Below are 21,650 nucleotides of genomic sequence, written 5' to 3' on the forward strand. Positions count from 1 at the left end.
CATGATACAGTATCTCTTGGTAAACACTACACATGCATTTGAAAAAAGCATGTATTGCTGCTGTCAGGTTGTTGACAGTGTTGTTCAGAATTTCTAAATTCCTACCAAACTTCTGCCTAGTGGTTCTACAGAGGGGAATACTAAGGTCTCTATCTAACTATATTTCTACCTTTCTCTCTTTTTTGTTTCAACTCTGATTATGGCATCTTGCATTATAAGGTTATTTTATTAGCTGCATTCATATTTAGTATCGTTGTATCTTCTCAGTGAGTTGACTTTTTCATCCTTATGTTAGGTATAGCCCTCTCAGTACCTGGTAACATTTTTTCTTCTGAAATATATTTAGTCATATTAATATAGCCAACTGAGCTTCTTTTTCTTAGTTTTCTTTTTATTAGTATTTCATAGTGTCTTTACTATTCTTTTGCTTTTAACTTGTTGATAAATTTAATACAGCTGTGTTTTACATTTTTATATATGACAATCTCTGTCTTCTCATTGGTGTGTTTAGACCATATGCTTTATTCAATGTAATTATTAATATTGATGGATTTGAAATCTACCCCACTTTTTCTTATTGGCTCTATTTTTTTTCTGCATGTTGTCAAATTGAGTGTTTTTAATAATTTTATGTTTATTTATCTTTCTGGCTCTTCATTTGTACCTTTAAAGATATTTTGGGGTACCTAGCTGGCTCAGTTAATGGAGCATGAGACTCTTGATCTCAAGATTTTGAGTTCGAGCCCCACATTGGGTGTAAAGATTGCTTTAAAAAAATCTTAAAAAAATTTTTTCTAATAAATAAGTAAAAATATTTTGAGAATGCCCTGGGATTTACAATGTAAAATTTTAATTTATCATAATCTAACTTCAAATAATATTTGTTTTACATGTAGTGTAAGAACCTTATGATAGTATATTTCTAATTCCTCTCTCTCATCCTCTGTGCTAATGTCGTCATACATTTTACTTTTACATATGTTATATATGTTATAAACCACAAAACATTGCTAGTGTTTTTGCTTTAGGCCATCAATGATATGTTAGAGAAATTCAAAAAGAAAAAATATCTTTTTTTTAACTTTATTTATTTGGGGGGGGGGCAGAAACAGAGAGAAAGAGAGAGAGAGAGAGAGAGAGAGAGAGAGAGAGAGAGAGAGAGAGAGAGAATATCCCAAACAGGCTCTGACGCAAGGCTCAAACTCACAAACCATGAGATTATGACCTGAGCCGAAACCAAGAGTCAGAAGCTCAACCAACTAAGCCACCCAGGTGCCCCAGAAAAAAATATATTTTATATTTATTTTTTTAACCATTCCTGGATATATGTTTTCATTTCTTTTTATAAACTTAATTTTTGGTCAGTATCGTAAACCTTCTGCCTAAAATATATCCCTTCAGCATTTCTTATAGCATAGGTCTCATGGCAATAATGTGTCTGAGTTTTTGGTTGTCTGAAAAAAGGTCTTTCAATTGCCTTCATTTATTAGAACTATTTGTGCCATGTGGAACGTTCTGGGTACACTTTTAATTTTCATTCTTTCAGCACTATAATAATGTTACTCATGTCAGACAACAAGTTTGATGTCAGTTTTCTATTTCTTCCTTTGAATGCAATGTGTCTTTTATTTCCACCACACCCCCACTCCTGATGCATTCAATATTTTTTATCTTTTTTAAAACAGTTTGAATATGATGTATAAGGTGTGCATGTGTGTATCTGGGGAGGGGATTTATTCTGCCTGTGTAGAGGCTAGACAAAGGTACATAGCATTGATGCCTGAAAATGGACATGCCATTTTATTCTGCTGGAACATAAGGCAGGAATTTGAGGCATTATAGTCAGGAGCTGAGGCAGGTTTGGGTTTTGTTGCCACAATCAGTTTCAGAGCACCATTCACTCTGCTTTGGGTCGTATTATGGACTACATGTCTGTGTCCCCTCCAAATTCATATATTGAAAACCTAACCCCCCTGTGATTGCATTTGGAAGTGGCACCTTTGGAATGCAATTAGGTCATGAGGGTCCTCATGAAGGAGATAAATGTGCTTATAAAAAGAGGCCAAAAGGGAGCCTGGGTGGCTCAGTAGGTTAAGCGTCCTACTCTTGGTTTCAGCTCAGGTCATGATCTCACAGGTTTGTGAGTTCGAGCCCTGATCAGGTCAGTGCTGACAAGCATGGAGACTGCTTGGGATTCTCTCTCTCCTCCTCCTCTCTCTGCCCCTCCCTCCTCTCAAAATAAATAAATAAAAACTTTAAAGAGAAAAAAGAGGCCAGAGAGCTAGCTTGCTCTCTTGCTGCCATGTAAGGATAGAGAGAGATGTGTGCACCTAGAACATGGAAGAGGGTTCTCACCAAAGCTTGACCATGCTGATACCATGATCATAAACTTGCAGCCTCCAGAACTATGAGAAATAAATTTTTGTTATAAAACATCCAGTCTGTGATACTTTGTTATAGTGGCTTTGACTGACTTAGGAGGACTATTCTCAGAATTCCTGCTTCACCCACATCTTTTGGCCTCCCCTGTGCACCTATGCCTCTGAGGGATACTCTATTCATGCTCTCACCACTCCTCCAGTAGTTATTAGCTTGTGATTGTTACCTGGTGATGTGAAACAGGCAGATTCTCTGTTGTCCTGGTCTAGGGCAGAGTTAGGTGGGACTATGCCTGGGCATTGGCAATGCAGGTTCTCAATGATCCATACCTTACTACCTATGGCAGTGACACTTTGCAGGTCATGTGCAGACTTTCCTGACCTTTGCCCTGTGGTAGGAAACCTCTAATGATACTGGTGCAAACCCTAGGAAATCCTGTTTCCTGCTTCTCCCATGGGGCTTATGTGTTTTGTTCTTAGGGGAGAGGAGCCTGCTCTATGCAAAAACAAAAAAAACAAAAAAACAAAAAACATGCAAGTAGGGAGACTCCCCTTGTATCTGAGTCCCAGGGGTTCTGTCCTCTGTGCAAGCTCAGACTCAACCTTCAGAAGTTCGTTTAAAAGTTTTTCTGAAATCTTCTTACTCTGGGATATGGTGACTTTGTCTCTTACCCCTGCACTCTGCCATGGGTGAGCTAATGTTCACATCGGAACTCTCTCTGGTTTCTCGTCTCTCTGATAGGTTCATGAAAAGTTATGATTTTATAGTTAATCTGACTTTTTCTGGCTTTTTGTGCAAGACAGATGTGAGACATTGTGCTACACATGTGACATTCCAGACTCATTATCTTAATAGAGTCGTATTGTTTGCTTGCATTAATGTAGTTATGAAACCATATTTATCCTTTTAATATTTCCTGATTCTACTCCCTTTGATATCTCTCTCTTTCATCATTGGGCCCCAAAACTAGATTTATAAAGTTTTAACAAGATTATGGAAATAGAATGATACATAGTGATATTTTATGTGTACTTCCTAGAATTTGAAAATAAAACATTTCTTATTAAAAATATGACCATTATAAAGGAAAGGGATTTTTATTTTCCATGGAGGCAGTCTCAAAGCTATTGCTAGATATAAGGTTTTATAATGAAATATCATGCATGTTATAACCATCTTTTGACCAGAACTGAAATCAGATCTCCAAAGGTAACAATTGCTTACAAAGGCAAAACAAAATATCCTGCTTAATGGAATTAAGACAGTTATGTTCACCAGCGACACTTTTTCATGACTCTGAGTCATCTCAACTTCAAAGGAAACATTGCTTTTAGTATTTGTTTACAAGTAAATGCTATGATATTTTCCATGAGAAAAATGGATAGTTACAGAGAAATTGCAGTTGATTCAAAAATTGGACATTCTTACAAGTATATCAGATGAATAAAAGAAAGTGAACCTACCCTAAAAGCATTCTCTCCAATTAATTAGCTCAGTGTCCTCAAAATTTTACAGTCTGGCTGAGACTGAATATTACTGTCTTTAAAAATAAATGCTTCATGTAGTGAACATTAAAGTCGCTTGCCGCTCCAATATTCTATAATTTTTAAATTGCCTCTGTTGTTAGTAAGCTGATTGAAAATCACACTTACAATGAATCTCTCTGTAATTGCAGGTTTTATATGGGGAGAAATTAAACAAATGTGGGATGGTGGACTTCAAGATTACATCCATGATTGGTGGAATCTAATGGATTTTGTGATGAATTCCTTATATTTGGCAACAATCTCTTTGAAAATCGTTGCATTTGTAAAGGTAACTATCATTTATATTTTTGGTAAAGCATAAAGTTCTGATAAATACTTCCCTACCTTTGATTGCTATTAATTTTACTAATAATGTTACCTAGAGCGTTATCTTTCTGTGATGATAGATAGGTATAAAATACATTATTAATACCCAATTATAGTTTCGAAATAAATTTCACAAACAATTTGAAGTTGTCACCCAATTTTGTTGCATCTTATTTGAATGATGCCTCAAAATTACTCACAATAGTTCCTCTAGTTTTGAATCCTTTCCATTTCTCATAACAGTCTACCTCAAACACTGTTTAAATTTTGGCAACCAAAATCTATTTTTATCAGTTATAACTAACTGATAACATTACCTAGACCAATCAAAATATTACTCATTCAAAGCATTGAAATTATTATTTCAGTTCAAACTAATATAGTTTGATATAATTAGAACAGAATATAATTTCCTCATCCCATTCAACATGACAGCGCCTGAAGTCTCTCATACACCCATCACTCCCCCAGATTCTGTACAATATCAATCTTTTCCAAACCACATAATTTCTGTAAAACATTTTGTTCTGCAATGACAACTAGGATTATTTTGTACTTTGGGGGATATTTTTCAAATCAAAGTATTATCTCCTTCTTGCCTTTCTTTTTCCCTCTTTCTTTGTCTCTTCTTTTTTAAAAGTTTGTTTCAAAATGATTAGTGTACTAGCAAAAAATAAAGAGTGTCTAATTGGGGTTTACATGAATAATTCATGCAATTTAGTGATCTGACCTAGAAAATCCTAACGTGTAAGTGAACTCATTCATTTAGTCTAGTTCCTAAAATAGTGGCCTGAGTCTCCCTTGTATAGTGTTCAGCTCTGTCAGGGTCAAAAATGCCCATCATTGGAAAGGCCTTAGTTTCTAGAATTTGTTCAATTAAAATGTTGCCACTCACCAAATTTCATGCCTACCAATTTCATGGAAATAAAGCTATATTTTAATAATAGGATCATAACTTGGTAATTTTTCCTATCTACTTTAGGTTAATGCCCTTGAAGACCTTAAGAGAGCAGAAGGTACTGTCTTAACCAAGGAGGTTATGCATCTATGTATGAGATGGGCAGTCTGTTGTTCAGTGAATATCTGTCCAATTTCTATTTTCTTTGTAATGATCCTTAAGTATGTCTATAAAGTTGTTTTGGCCATATCTCAACTAAAAAATAATATATCTGCTTTTTTGTGGCCCAATACGGATATAAAACTCTGGTATATAGAACTATAGCATTTCTTCTAAAACTTTCCAGTGCAAAAACATCACCTGGAAAGCTTTCTAAAACCCAAATTCCTTTTCTCCATCCCCAGAGATTCTAAATTTAAGAGTATTAGAGAGGGTCCTAAATTTGCATTTGTAGCAAACTCATCGGATGATGCTGATGTAACTGGTCTAAGGAAGATGACTGGAATGACACTGGACTGTATAATTCTATTCAACAGCTAAGACAAGTATGAGATTGATTCCAAATGGAACTTCTTTCATGTATTTCTTATATGCAACATTTGTACTAAGATACGGAATACTTTTACATATTACATTTGATGGTGTTTATATATGGTACATATACATTTTCATATATAAGAACTCTGGTATATAGTAGGTACAACTACATAAATTAATGGGTACTTGTGGATTTTTTTGTCTCAGTTTTAGATATGGGATTTGAATTTTCTTAAAAAGTTGTAAATTCTTCATGTGCAACATCTATTTTAATATTAAAATATAAACATTGTTCCTAATACTACACCAAGGAAAAACTTATGCTTAAAATTCAAGCATCACTCACCTCATGTGATGAAGAAGGAGAAAAGGAGATGGAAAAGTGCACAGAAATTACCTCAGCTGACAATGATGTAAATAACATGGAATCTTCCAGAAATATAATTTGTTTATGCATTGCAGTCATAGGAGTCCAGCTGTGATTGTATGTGTAAAGTACAAAATGTTCTTTCTGAATGATTAGTTTGTGTAACTAAAACTCGAGTTGCATGGATAGAGTTTGATGCGTAGTATTTTCTGGGCTCACTTCCTTCCTCCAACACTTACTAGTTATGTGAACTTGGACCTATTTCTTCACCTCCCTTGCCTCATCTATAAAATAAGGAGACTAACAATTTCTACTTTGTGCTGTTGGTATGAGAAGTAAATGAGTTGATATAATTTAAGTGCCTGTTATAGAATAAGCCTGCATTATTAATTTTTCTTCTCTTTTACTCCAGTATCCTCCCTCTTCTTCATATACTATGAGTCCATTAGACTTACCTTTTTAAACGTCTTTATTATGTCTCTTCCTTTATGTTAGTTGAAAAAAAGATTGAGCTCTGGATTCACACTCGCCTTTACCACATGAAACCTGTGTGATTTGGGGCAAATTACTAAATGAAGGTCTCAATGTGACCACCTGTTAAATGATGATAATAATCAAAAGAGCACTTACTTTGGGAGTCTGTAATGCTGACTTGTTGACTTACCTTTCCTTTCTTTTATCATTCAATTTTCATGCTAATTTTAAATAATTTATAAGTTACTATTTTAGGAAAAGTTGCTATATTTGTGCACAAAAATAGACTGTGCTATATATCTAAATAGACTGTGCTATGTGAATCCCAATTCACAGCTATTATGTGAATTAATCAATAAGAATTTCTGGGAGCATACTAAGAGAACAGGTCTTCATCTGTTTGCTGAGAATGCAAAGATACCTGGGGTACACCTCCTGCCTTTAAGCAGTCCACAGTCAGGTTGTGGAAAGAGAAATGCATGTAAATAAGAATTTCCCATTTGATAAGGTCTACAGCAAGGGCTATGGTAGCATCGAGGAAGGAACTCAACTCTACTGGAAGTGTCCTGGAAGACAGAGCCAGAAGGTATCCATTGGGTTCATGAAAGTGCATTAGCATTCCGGAGAGAAAAAATACAATGTGCAAAAAAGTCTTAGTGTATAAAGGAGATCAGTATCTAAGAGAAATGATCCAATAAATGGGAGCAAGACTAGGATAAGAAGGACTTTTCACATCCTGCTATAGGATTTGGGCTGTGCTCTGTTAATAAAGAGGAGCCATGAATGAGATTTAAGCAGAGAATGAGTCAAATGATAATGGATGCCTGAAGTAGAGAAATGAACATAGGGGAAGCTGATAGAGAGCTGGTATTCAAAAAAAATTAGGAGATAAGAGCCATAAAATAGATGATTTATTAATTATGAAATATGAGGTAGATGGAATCACCTGATGCTGCTTCCTAGTGAATAGTTTGCCTATTATGATGCAGGCAAGATTACCAAGGAGTTATAACAAGGTTATCTGTAATATTGTAGAGGTTCTACCTCTAGTCTGAAGGTGCATAAATGGGAGCAAAAATCCAACCCTAGGTCTTTTTGTGCAAGCCACGGATCCAGACCAAAAAAAACTATTAGTCCACAAAAAGGGAAACCTTTCTGTAACTGGTCTATCGAGGAGGAGAAACTTTTAGAATAGGTCTGGCAGAAGGGCCACACTTGCTTAATTGGCTTATCATTTTGTGATTCATTCATCTAGAGGGAATTTTAACATACACACACACACACACACACACACACACCAAAGGGTCCTGCTAACTAAGGCCATGATTTGAGCTCTGATCCATACTTGATCTGAGTATCACTGATACCACTTCCTACCTGTGTGATTTGGAGCAAGTTACTTAATCTATACCTCAATTTTCTTATGTATAAAATGACACTAATAATCAAATCCTATAGAATGTTTGTGAGGATTACATCAAAAAACATGTTTAATGTCATGGAACAGAGCTTAATATAAGCACTCAGTAGTTGTTTTAACTTTTATGTACAATGCAACAGCATTGCATTGTAGAGACATAGACAGTAGAAAAGTGTGTGACTTCAGTATTCTCCTCCTTACATGCAAGGCTGTGTGGTGCTTCCTTAAATACCTTGATTCTTGAACATTTCACGGCTCATGGATTGATTGTAAGCTTTTATTTATTTTTTTTGTATTTGCTCTTAATTCTTGAAGGAGAAGGTTTGTCAACCACTTCCGCTTCTCACTCTGTATGAAATACTAGTTAATCCAGAGCTTGTTGATGCCTGGGCACTCTTAAAAAAATGTTACTTTATCTTCATTAGAACTGGTTTTGTCCTAAATATTTCCCAGTCCTTTTTTCTATGAACAACTTGTCTCATATTTATCTTCAGTCATTTGGCAGAAATGACTAAATTCCTATGCCTATTCCACTGTGTAATAGAAGTAATATTTTCAAAAATTAAATGTATTATAGATAAGGGCATTTATTTTAACAGTCATGATAGAATTTTTCATAGTACTATTCTTCTAAATAGTTCTAAGTATATATCTCATTGATCTATTCTTATGAGCTAGAAAAGAGGCAAATATTGTTTTTGTTTCACAAATGCTGTAACTACAGTATACTGTCCAAATTATGGAATGTTCTAAATATTCTTTAGTTTTATGGCACAGAGCTCGGTAGAGATTTAAATCCCAATTGTTTAATCTAGTATTATCTGTTACAGAAGAAAATCATATGCCTTCTTATTGTCTTTCATTACTTCATTATATAACCAACTTCATTATCTAAACCAAGGAAAGGTTTTCTCCTTATAAATCGAAATTAAAACCAGTATATACATTTCGTTTACTCTCATATGACAAATATTTTCATTTTGTATCAATTTAATTTTTTATTCACTTTTTATAGATTACTTGAGTTTTATAAGTATGCATCAAAGACTACATATATATAAAGAACCCAGTATTATGATTCAGTTCATCTTCCTCTAAACATTCTGCTAAGGTGTTCACGACCTGGCTCCAACTTCCTCTTAGATTCATCACTATACCCAAATTCTCCATATTCCAGCTATATTAAGATACTCACATTTCTACCAATGATTCATCTTTTCTAACAACCATGAATGTGTCTATGATTCTTCACCCTAGAATGCTTTTTGACCTCCTGTCATATATAAAGCACTCTATTAGATGTTTGGTTCTGAAAATGCATTAGACAAAGCTCCCTACATGGAAAACTGACAGTAATCCAAGGTTGAATATTCTGTTATATAGGTCTGCAAAGGAGCTAGTCTCTTAAAAAAATCTGAGTAAAAATGAAGGTTTCAAACAAAACGACACTACGGTACATTTATACTAAAAAGCAAATACTTGAGAGAAAAAGGAAACCAGGAATTGATGGTCCTAAAAGGACTTCAATGTGTAGAGTAGCTCTTGATTTTTCTCTTTCCTTTTTTTAAATTAATTATTTTTTTAAATTCAAGTATAATTAACAGACTTGATCTTTCTCTTTCAAGGATTATTCTATCACATGGAACCACCAGCTCTGGTCAGCAGGATCCTAGCGTCCATTCATCCCCGTCAAAGAGTACCTGTCAAGGGAAGGATTAGCTTTTCTTATTTAATGTCTGCTTTCTTCACTATATTGTAAGCTCATGTGACATAAACTGCATTTTATTTGCTCACCATAAATTGCATTTTATTTGATGGTGTCTGGCACAGCGTAGGCACTCGGCATATATTTAATGAATAAATAGCAGATGAAGAACCATAATAATTGGAATTTAAATCCGCTCTGGACATAGGGCCTGATGTTCATAGAAAGGAATTTTGGTGAGAATGTGAGGGAAATCTGGGGAGTGACCAGTACCAAAGGTTTGAGCCAGAGCATTAAGTACCAAACTGAGAACAAATGGCAGATCAATCTCAAAAGAGAGTCAGGACCCAGATTCCAGAGGCTTCATATGACATGTTGAAAAACTGGAATTTCATCTCAAGGACACTGCAGAATCGTTGAAGAAAGAACATTAAGCAAGATATGAGGTGGTCTGACTGGCCCTTTTAAAACACAATTCTGGAGGAAATGGGCCAAAGTAGAAATAAGATACAAGGCAGGGAGAGCAGTTAGGAGGCTATTATAATAATTTCTGTAAGAAATAGAGGAACTTCTTTAAGACAGTGAGGGTACCAGCGAAGAGGAGTGAGCGGTATCTATGAGATTTTAGTTTAGAGCCTGTGAGTTGGGAGAGGAAGAATCTAGGCTCAACCTCAAATTCTGCTTTGGGAGATTTGCCACCCCTCATTAAGATCAGAGAACGTAAATGGAGAGAGAGCTTGAGGAGCAACAGAGCACGAATTCCAATTCTGACCTGTGTGCTTGAGATGCCTGTGAGATAACCGTGTGGAAAAGTCAACGAGGCGGTAGAATATAAAATATGACTGTAAGGGGAGACATCCAGGCGGAGATGTAGGACTGGGAGTCATCAGCACATAACGGACAGTTGAGATCACTGAAAACATCCAGGGAGAGTAGATAGAATGAGAAGAGAAGAGGCTTGCAAAGCAAACTCCGTTATTTAAGGAGCAAGTGAGAAAGAAGGATCTGCTAGGGACACTGGGAAGAGGCCTCACAAATGGCCAGAGGCAAACATGGAGGGCTAAAAACGTGAATATAGATTTTGTGACTACGTTTTAGAAAACAGAGCCAAAGAGAAATTTTAAATTCAAGTTAAGCTTTTAATTCCTAATCATAGGGTGTGGAAAAATACATTTAACATTGAAGAATCCTAATTTTTCTCTACAAGTTCAAAGGACACCATGGTTTGAAAGAATTTTAAAAATCTCCTTGTAAAACAATGCCTATATGTAGAAACCAGAGCTAAATGTATGCGTGAGTGACAGGAGAGAAATTAAAAAGCAGAACTTAAAAGAATGAAATCAAGAGCTAATTACTAAATGTTTATATCTCTATTTAATCCTGACAGGAAGCAAGTTTTCTGGATCAGAGAACAGACAAATTGTTTACTTACATAACAATCTTAACATTGGTCCCCCATGCTCCAATTCCCCATAGGGCGACAGATGAGAGCCAGATGCACCCTTCACATGCAGGAGTTTGTACCACAGGAGGGGAACTGGGAAATTATGAATCTCAGAGCTTATAGAGTGCAGCTGTGCCAGCTGCCCATCTTCCCCCACCACCCCCCTCCCCCAGAAAGAGAAAGACCTTAACTTTCTAAAGTAAACAAATTCTCTCAGGGGAGGCAAAGGTCCCTAGTTTTATTATCCTTAGAATCTAAGCAGATGGCTCCAGGGGAGATGTTTCCAAATCTCTCAGAAAGTCTCTATATTTAACTTCCAAGGCTTATTTGCCATTCAGACATCTTTTAACAGCCATGCAATGTTTTGCTCAGGAAGCCCTGACCATGCATAAATGTGAACAGATTCACATAGCATTGTTTCCCAACAATTACCAGAAGTGCTAGACTTTGAAGCAGACTTGGGTAATTATACTGGGGTAGAATCTAGCATCTCATGATTTGTAAAATGGAAAACCTTTCGCATGATTTTGCAAGTCCCAGCTGAGACAATTTGCTAAGAAGGGATCTAAAGTACCATATCACCATGTGATGATGGATTCTATATCCAACTGCCTCCAACTGCCTGTGAAATCTAGAACGAGGAACAGTGTCTCCAGTAGATGCCATAACATCAAAGGACCCTTAAAGCTTGAACAACATATAGTCTCTATTCATTGCTGGCCCCATCAGCCCCAGACAGAATTTATCACTTTCTCTATATTCCCACAGCACTTTGTGTTAATCTCTTAGAGCATTTTTATTACCAGGTGTCCCTCCCATCCTCATGGGACAGTAAGTACTCATTGGGAGAAAATGTTTGAGCCGTGCAGGATATTGTGTTAAACGTTATGAGGAATTCCAAGTAAAAAGATCACATCCTTAAGAATGCTTACTATGTCACATTTTGTACATTTTGAGATATAGTCCTAAGCCATATTATCTTAAAGAGAAAGAGAAATATAGAATTAGCTATCAATGGGGGGCTGGGGGATGTTCTCTATTTAAACGTGTGTCTTTCGGGAGAAGCAAGACAAAGAAGGTGAAGGTGGTTTTAGTCTTTGAAGGAAGAGGTGGCATCATATATGGGACAACCAAGAGAAGAGAATTAGGTAGTGGCTGATACCATAAACCCTCACTCTGATACTTGTGATAATGAATAAAAAGTATTAAGTTTTTAATTCTTCATGTGTCTTCAATGATTAGCTATTTTATGCTGAAGTTGAGAATGTTCAAGAACAGTTATCAGCATTTAAAAATAGAAAATAATTTCCCTTTAGCTCAAATTGGATTGTTTAAATTGTCATTCAAGCAAGAGTCTGAGTGTTGAACAAAATCAGGAGCTTGTGATGTATTTTGTCCCCGGGGAGATTAAAAGAATACTATCTATTGGTTTCAAGAGAATTAATTAACATTTGTAAAGGTCTTTGGTATAAAATGCAATATAAAAAGAATAGAAATATTCTGATATTCCAATGGGACTCATACAGGAGTAGAACTTTTTGCTAACATGATTATTAGGAAAAAGATCATGTTGTTTGGACATATTTTTTAGGGATGTGTATGAAGAAGATGACTCAATTTATTGTTTGATTCCTACACAAGTTTAATTATATATTTTTGTAACACAGTATTTCAAAGAGAATATTTGGCCTTTTTTTTTTAAGGATATAAATTTACCTCAATAATACAAGGGATAAAACTCATCTTGCTTTTCATGCAGCTCAATGTCAAGATAATTTAAAGCTGACATGTCAACTGACTAAGTCTTACTTTTTAAATAATTGCTGGTCAAAGTTTAATGTAGCAAATATTCTTTCTTAGATCACATATTTTATCTAATTAAGGAATCTTCAAAAAAAACCACATGTCCTACATATTAAATATAACAAAATTAACAATTCATTGACTTCCAGGATGGCTTCCAAGTTGGGTTTTATCTGCTTTAGGATACAACAGATACAAAGCACCAACATTTATACCCAGAGTGGTCATTCCTATTTCCAGGGCAATGGACCAGTACTTGCACTCACTTATATGGAATTTGTATCCTGCATGCATGCATCTAGACTATGCAAGTGTGTAAATACAGAAAGTAAAGCCCTTGATAATTTTGTTCAAAATGTGTAGTTTTCCTTTATAATGTATCTTTCTTTGTTATCGTGCTGCTGCTCTTCCTCATATAAAATCAGATTTTTTTTTTCCTATGTAACATGTTCCTTTTCTTTTTTTAAAGTTCCATTGGAAAGGTCGAGGTCAGATGTAATTCACTTATAAACAAACATACAAATGACAAGGACAGACCAGGAAGGTCACTTTGATTAAAGCTTATAAATTATAAATTGCTTTAATAAACTCTTATTTTTGTGTAGATGAATATTGCTGCCACCATCGTGGAGGATATCAGCCGCTGTGAAGGGCAATAGGCCACGATGCTAGATCTACCTGAAAAAGCATTCTGGCCTGAACTTGACATAGTCATATACATATGAGTTTGTTTTACTTTCTCTTTTCTCTCCAGTACAGTGCTCTGAATCCACGAGAATCTTGGGACATGTGGCATCCCACTCTAGTGGCTGAAGCTTTATTTGCCATCGCAAACATCTTCAGTTCCCTGCGCCTGATCTCACTGTTTACTGCAAATTCTCACCTGGGGCCTCTGCAAATATCTCTGGGAAGAATGCTCCTGGACATTTTGAAGTTCCTATTCATATACTGCCTTGTGTTGCTAGCATTTGCAAATGGCCTAAATCAATTATATTTCTATTATGAAGAAACAAAAGAGTTAAGCTGTAAAGGCATACGATGTGAAAAGCAGAACAACGCATTTTCAACGTAAGTCGAACAGACACTTTTATTGGTAACGCTGTGCGGAATGTAGAGTGTATTACATTATGAATTTGAACCATGACAAGTGGTTGCAAAGGAAATTGTGCTTAATACAGAAAACAGAATTAACATGGTTTTGAATACAAATGGATCCCTCTGGCATTAAATATATATATATATGTATATGTGTGTGTATATATATATATATCTCCATTACATTTATTTTAAGTCTTAGTAAAATGGCCTTTTCAGTGACCTCATATAAAGAAAAGCTGTATATTTGGTTTTAAAATGTGTAATAAGAGGAAACGTCTGCCCTAGTGGCATCTTACAAGCACATTAAAAGACAAAATATAAGTAAAACCAATCTTGTGAGAAAATCCAAGTACTTTTCGAGCTTTCCTCTGTGTTTTCCAGTTATGAAAGTCCCTTTGCTTGTTCCTTCATTCTCTAATTCCCTGCATAAAAAATGTAAGCATGTAGAAATGATTCAAAATAGGAACCCCAGGCTAACCTCGGCTGCCATCCTTATGCACACAGAACTCTCTGTGCCTTGACGCCTGATGAGCCACAGGCCTCATTCAGTGTCAGCCTCTTGCTGATCTTAGGCAGGTTTGCTGATAGCACAGACCCATGCCCCCATGTCTGATGCTCACACAGTCCTTACAGAATACACCTCTCCATGCCTGTGCCCATTTCCTTCCCACTATGACCACCACACAACTGTGCCAAAGAGTTCATTAGCAGGGGAATGAAGACACCTAGGTCCTTTCCCTCTACACAGGAACTGCCAGCGAATACATGGTTACTTCATACAGGACTATAGATCAGACCCTATTCACAGGCCATGATAGAATTTTATGTAAAATAAGAGAGTAGTCATTTCTCAAGTAGGAAAAGAACTCAACGACTTCATATAAACTAAGTCCCTGATGGCTAAAATATTCTTGTTGATTCAATTCTGTATCTGTTTTGTCTTTGATCCCAATATTAAAACTCCATTTTAATTAATCAACATCTGCTTCTTTGCACATAAAAGTTTAATCTCAGCCTTAACTTCCTCAGATCCTTTCTGAAATAGATTTGATACAAACCATGAGTCACAGAGAAAACAAAAGGTCATCCCAGCTTCCCTTGCTCCCAGCCTTGATTCTTCTGCTCTTTGACAGCAGCTGCCCAGGCTGACCAGTTTATTCAGCCTTTTCATCTTCCTCATGCCTTTTTCTGACCCTGGAGGTGAGGGATTCAATGAAACCCCTTGTAGCAATGTCCTTGTGACTAGCATGGCCCTGAATTGTGTCTCAATTTTTACATCTGAGATCTTTCCCCACTCTGTTGTGCCCCTTGACTTGGTAATTTGCTCCTGGCAACTGAGAGTAGGGAGTTACAACAATCAGATCCCACCAACCCCCTTCAAGGACCAAAATTCAGCCTCTAACAAACGTCTTGGATACTGTCTGCTGTCTGTCTCTGGATTTCTGCTGGAGAGCCCTTCTGCTCACCATGGCTTTCACAACTCCGTTGTTACTTCGTACCGCGTGCCCCAATGCAAACTGCTTGCCAAGACCAGCCCATCTCCCTAGGTTGCCATAACCTTCTGATTCCAAGCTTTGTCTTCCAGGAGGAACTTCCACACAGCACCTAGAACTGACTGACCTCCCAGGTTGTGTTTAATTCAGGGAACAGCCTTTGTTCCATGATCCAGCCCCTTCTCAGACATCTGATTTATGATCCCTAAGTTCCCAAGAATCACACTGACCTATTACCGCTTTCATGGTAAATGATTTTACATATTAAGAACTAATTTTAAGATCTGTCCAAGAAGTTCCATTGCTATGGAAGTCTGAGGCAAAATGTCTAGTATTCTTGAAGCAAAGGTATTGAACTGCTTGGCTTGTGTATTATTTTAGTGTAAATGGTGTCCTTTATTATCATGAAAAGCAACAGATAATTGCATATCTCAAATAGTATAGGCCCTATTCATTCAGCCCAAGTAAACCAGGTATTCCACCTGAATTTTTTTCTCCAGATAATAGAATGTAAACCTACAAGCAACAGATTATTCAACAACTAAAAATTACAGCAATAACTCTTAGTATTAGAATGCACTAGAATGTAGGGAATATCCTAGGCAGGTATAAGGGACCTGTCTCTGATGACTCTATTTCAACATAACTGGTGTCAGTCATTGTGAGAGGATGTCTAGCAATACCCTCGGGGCTCCTGTTCTATATCTTATTTCTTTTCTTTGGTTGGTCTTCAATTTTCTTTTTATAACTTCTTTCTATACACTTCTTTTTATAATTTATAATACTCCATAAATTTCAACGTGTTTTTTTTTTTACTATCCACTATTTCAGAGATCTTATTCCATTTGAGGATTAAGAAACCTAATACTTCATGTAGAGTACCTAATACAGTGCCTGCCATAGAATCAGATTTTAAAAAATGCTAGCTATGTTACATCTGTTTATCATTATCAGGAGATCTCCTGCCTGTATCTTACACGGTTCCTCTCTATTACTCCTTCCATTCAGGGTGCAAATGTATGCTGAGACTCTGAGCCCTGTGTTTCCCATTAGTTTCCACTCCTGTCTCTCTCCTTCCCTTTAGCCAAATAACCCTTCAAGGAAGCCTGAACAAGACACCTTGTTTTCTTCTTATTCGTTCTTCATCCAACTGCAATTTGGCTGCTGCTTCCATCAGTCCACTAACACTACTCTAGAAAATGCCTAGAGCCTCCATATCCCCACGGTCAAGGAACACTTATCTCTTTAAAGTTTATTTAATGTTTCTGCATCGTGTGACCCTGTTAACACGTTTGCTTTTGAAATCTTGCCCTCTTTAATTTCAACACCACGATGTCTTTGCACTTCATCTCTTACTCCTCTAATTTTTTTCACTGTTCTCTGAAAATTATATCGCAGTTACTGCTTTTAAATAGTGATCTTGCTGGGGCGCTTGGGTGGCTCAGTCAATTAAGCATCTAACTTTGGCTCAGGTCATGATCTTGTGGTCTGTGAGTTCGAGCCCCGTGTCGGGCTCTGCGCTGACAGCTCAGAGGCTGGAGCCTGCTTCGGATTCTGCGTCTCCCTTTCTGTCTATGCCCCTTCCCTGCTCGTGCTCTGTCTCTCAAAAACGAATAAACGTTAAAAAGAGATTTAAGTAATAAATAAATAAAGATCTTTCCTTAGTGACCATCCTCAGACCATATTACAGAACCGTTGTGAAAACTCATCTGTGCTTATGGATGTAGCCCTATATGTCTGAGGGATGAGGACTCCTATATTCCTATCACCAGCACAGATCTCTCTTCCCAAGATCTATAAGTTCAGCTGCCCTTTGGACAGAATAGTCTGTGTCTTCTATGTCTCTCTGTTCATTTCCCCACCAGCAAATGGACACTTTTTTCTGCTCTTTTCAAGCTTCCTGGCTGTTTTCTCTTTAACATGGGAGAACTATATGATACTAAAGAAAACCAAATTATTTAGTCACTGAAATTATTCTACATACAATTTGAAATTAATAGTCTCTTGTTAAGGGACTCTCCTATGAGGAGAGAGGAATGGGTTTGGGACAGATATTGTCTCATTAAAAAAAAAACTCCTTTCATATATATTCCTCAAAATTGGAACTGGGCAACTGAGCCCATACATTATTTGTTTTAATATTACATTATTCCTTATAAACGAAGACTAAAATATTCAGATGTGTCTTATATTAATTTATGTATCCTCATTGTTTTTATTTCAAAGGATAGAGGGAAACCTCAACTGTGGAGTACATTACCTTTTTACTTGTTCTTTCTCTCTAGTTGTAAGTATCTAACTGGAGAACAAGCTAATTTTTTAAAGTAGCAATTGAGAAATACCTTTAAAGAGCAAGAGGCAAAAATGTTACCTTTAGGAAAGCAGTGTTATAGCATCAACCATAGAAATTGCCAGGCTTTAGTCAACTAGGATATTATGCTAAGTATTATTTTATTAAGTGTGGCATTACATTCCAAACCTTTCTGTTCTTATCTCACCAAAGAATTAGTAAAATAGTTGCTATATAAAGGAAGTCTGAGAGGTAATGCAGCTAATGACTTTTCAATCAGTGGGTAATCTTGCCATCAATAGTCTTGGGAATCACTAATTGTGGGAACATTTCTAGAAGCAGTGGCTTTAAAATGTTAACTTAGATTCTTTTTTTTAATCCAAGAAACACCAAGGTCTTGATACTATGGCTTAATTAATCTATAAGTGTATGTATTTTTTTTCAATATATGAAATTTATTGTCAAGTTGGTTTCCATACAACACCCAGTGCTCTTCCCAAAAGGTTCCCTCCTCAATACCCATCAACCACCCTCCCCTTCCTCTCACCCCCCATCAACCCTCAGTTTGTTCTCAGTTTTTAACAGTCTCTTATGCTTTGGCTCTCTCCCACTCTAACCTCTCTTTTTTTCTTCCCCTCCCCCATGGGTTTCTGTTAAGTTTCTCAGGATCCACATAAGGGTGAAAACATACTGTATCTTTCTCTGTATGGCTTATTTCACTTAGCATCACACTCTCCAGTTCCATCCACGTTGCTACAAAGGGCCATATCTCATTCTTTCTCATTGCCACGTAGTACTCCATTGTGTATATAAACCACAATTTCTTTATCCATTCATCAGTTGATGGACATTTAGGCTCTTTCCATAATCTGGCTATTGTTGAGAGTGCTGCTATAAACATTGGGGTACAAGTGCCCCTATGCATCAGTACTCCTGTATCCCTTGGGTAAATTCCTAGCAGTGCTATTGCTGGGTCATAGGGTAGGTCTATTTTTAATTTTCTGAGGAACCTCCACACTGCTTTCCAGAGCGGCTGCACCAATTGCATTCCCACCAACAGTGCAAGAGGGTTCCCGTTTCTCCACATCCTCGCCAGCATCTATAGTCTCCTGATTTGTTCATTTTGGCCACTCTGACTGGCGTGAGGTGATATCTGAGTGTGGTTTTGATTTGTATTTCCCTGATGAGGAGCGACGTTGAGCATCTTTTCATGTGCCTATTGGCCATCCGGATGTCTTCTTTAGAGAAGTGTCTATTCATGTTTTCTGCCCATTTCTTCACTGGGTTATTTGTTTTTCAGGTGTGGAGTTTGGTGAACTCTATAGATTTTGGATACTAGCCCTTTGTCCGATATGTCATTTGCAAATATCTTTTCCCATTCTGTTGATTGCCTTTTAGTTTTGTTGGTTGTTTCCTTTGCTGTGCAGAAGCTTTTTATCTTCATAAGGTCCCAATAGTTCATTTTTGCTTTTAATTCCCTTGCCTTTGGGGATGTGTCGAGTAAGAAATTGCTACAACTGAGGTCAAGTGTATATATTTTGGATAAGTGGAACTATTCTGCAAATCTCACTTCTGATTCATTTCACTGAAGAAAAGAAAAACAGGGACTAAATCCAGAATTAATCACAAAATGTCTTATTTTTAATCTTCTTCTTTTCAAAGTCTAATTAAAAATCTAAATAAATGTTTTGCCAAAGGGTTTGCTAATATTCTCTAATAGTTAGTATTTCTTATTTAGACAGAAGCAAATCAGTATTATTCAGCCATAACCATCCATTTATTCTACATCACTGTTTCTATCTGAACATTTAAAAAAGCAACTGATATGGGATTTATGTGGCATTTTATATAATTTATTATAGCACTTACATTATGTAATTTCTAGTTCTGTCTCTGAACTGCTACTGATGTCAGGGGAAAACCATCTGAATTACATTTGTATATTCACAGTGAGAATATACACCATTTAGAAAGAAAGGACAAAGTTATTTCACATTGAACCCAAATGACACAGTAATTAATTTTAGAAACTGTCCTTAAAGTTACTAAAAATAAGGAACTTATGGCCTTGGGTCAAATTTACGTACTTCCTGAGGAAGTTTTCAAAGAATAACTTAAGAGTAGCTTTTGCCTAGGGCCAATGAATTAGATTAAACTTGCCCTGATAGTGTTAGCACCTGACATGTAGGTTGCCCTTGAAGAATACATGGCCACCTCCTCACATGCGCATCCCTGCTGCCAAGACAAAGTCTGACTGAGATGGATCAGATCAGTCTCCTTATCATTTTATGATAATTTGCTCCATTGTTGAATAGCTATAGCAAAATAAATCAATACATAATTACATTTCATATCCTATAATTAAAACTTAATTATACAAATTAAAAAAGTGAAATTATTTACTTTTAAGAAAAAAAAAGCAAATAAATTTGAGAAAAGAAACCCTGAATGTCAATTAGGATACCCTTAGATTCTCCTAGTTATACAGACCAGAAACTCATGGATGGTTGCAAGTGCAGGGATTTGGTCCAAGAGCCATGTACAGAGGTACAGCCCTTTGATCCTCTGAACAAGGGTTGATCTTAGCAAGGGCAGAACGCAAGGCTTCAGGAAGGGCAGGAGATGACAAAGAACTGGACCACAAGATCATTGACTGCGAAAACCGGTGCTAACATGAGTCACCTACTCTGTGCATATTTTCTTCAGTGTTTAATTATTACATGGCTTATTTATTTATCTTCAGTTCTTTGTCCCTTAGTTTGTGCTGTCTCAAACTTTGGCTTTGTATAATTCCAATGGCCCTGAGTCTCCATCATAACTTCTGTCATTTCAGCCCCCTTTGGCAACTATCTCATTCTGTTAATATTGCTAAGATAAATTTTCATAGAGAGGAAATCTGATAGTGTAGGGTTACCTTTTTCATGTCAATCCAGGCCGTTAACCCCTGGCCTCATATGAATTGGCTTTCCTTGGGTCACTTGACCCCTGACATCCTATCTTCTTAGTCACCAGGCCAGATATGAGACTAGTTTTTGCTTTCATTTTTACAACATAATATGACTAGGGTCTTATTTTAGCCATTTGTCAAAGAGTTTAAAAGTTCCATTATCTTTTATTACATTATATTAAGATGTTACAACCATCCTACTGAAACCAACACTCCCTCATTTAGGTTCAGACACTTTTCATCTTATCCTGCTTCTTGGACTAAGTTAAGGAAAACTTACTTAGAGTTCATTCATTGACAGGGATGAATTAAATGTTCCCTGAAATAGAAAAAAATAGCACATCTTATTATCTGAGCATGCTGACACTTGACATCTTACAGGATTCACTATACCCAATTTTAATTATAATTGTGGAAATCCAGTGATAACATTATTTTCAATCCTTCTACAACTGAAAAGCAAAATCAGAATTGATATTTTTCAAAGACTCAGCTTGAGGATATATCATTTATTGATCATTTATTGGCATCACTGAATGCCCTAAGACACTGGTTAGCAAGCTTTCTATGAAAAAGATAGCAAATATTTTAACTATGTGGGCCATATGTTCTCTATTGCAACTACTCACCTGTGCCATTTCAACACAAAAAACAAACATAGACAATCCATCAATAAATGAGCATGGCTGTGTATCAATAAAACTTTATTGATCCTTGGACATTGAAATGTGAATTTATAAAATTTTCATATGACACAAAGTAGCTCTTCTGAATTTCTTTTTCCCAGCCATTTGAAAAGCAAAAGCCATTCTTAACTCAGGAGCCATACAGAAACAGTCTGAGGGTCAGATTTGTTGTCCCTGCTCTAGGAAACTAAACAGCTTTCAAAGCTCTTGGGAAAATTAGGTAAAACTAGGAAAATTAAGTATACTACTTATACTA

General features: G+C 36.4%; 1 protein-coding gene across 2 annotated transcripts in view; it reads left to right on the plus strand.

Annotated features, from left to right (window-relative positions):
• Positions 1-21,650, plus strand: part of TRPC4 (transient receptor potential cation channel subfamily C member 4) — a 195,069-nt gene that overhangs the window by 152,856 nt on the left and 20,563 nt on the right. For both annotated transcript variants that reach the window (XM_060637296.3, XM_060637297.3), the window contains exons 5-6: positions 4,055-4,194; positions 13,635-13,948. In XM_060637296.3, coding sequence (XP_060493279.1) covers positions 4,055-4,194; positions 13,635-13,948 — 454 coding nt within the window. The remainder of the gene's footprint in view (positions 1-4,054; positions 4,195-13,634; positions 13,949-21,650) is intronic.

The sequence above is a fragment of the Panthera onca genome, chromosome A1, assembly GCF_046562875.1.
Source record: "Panthera onca isolate mPanOnc1 chromosome A1, mPanOnc1 haplotype 2, whole genome shotgun sequence".
Lineage (NCBI taxonomy): Eukaryota > Metazoa > Chordata > Mammalia > Carnivora > Felidae > Panthera > Panthera onca.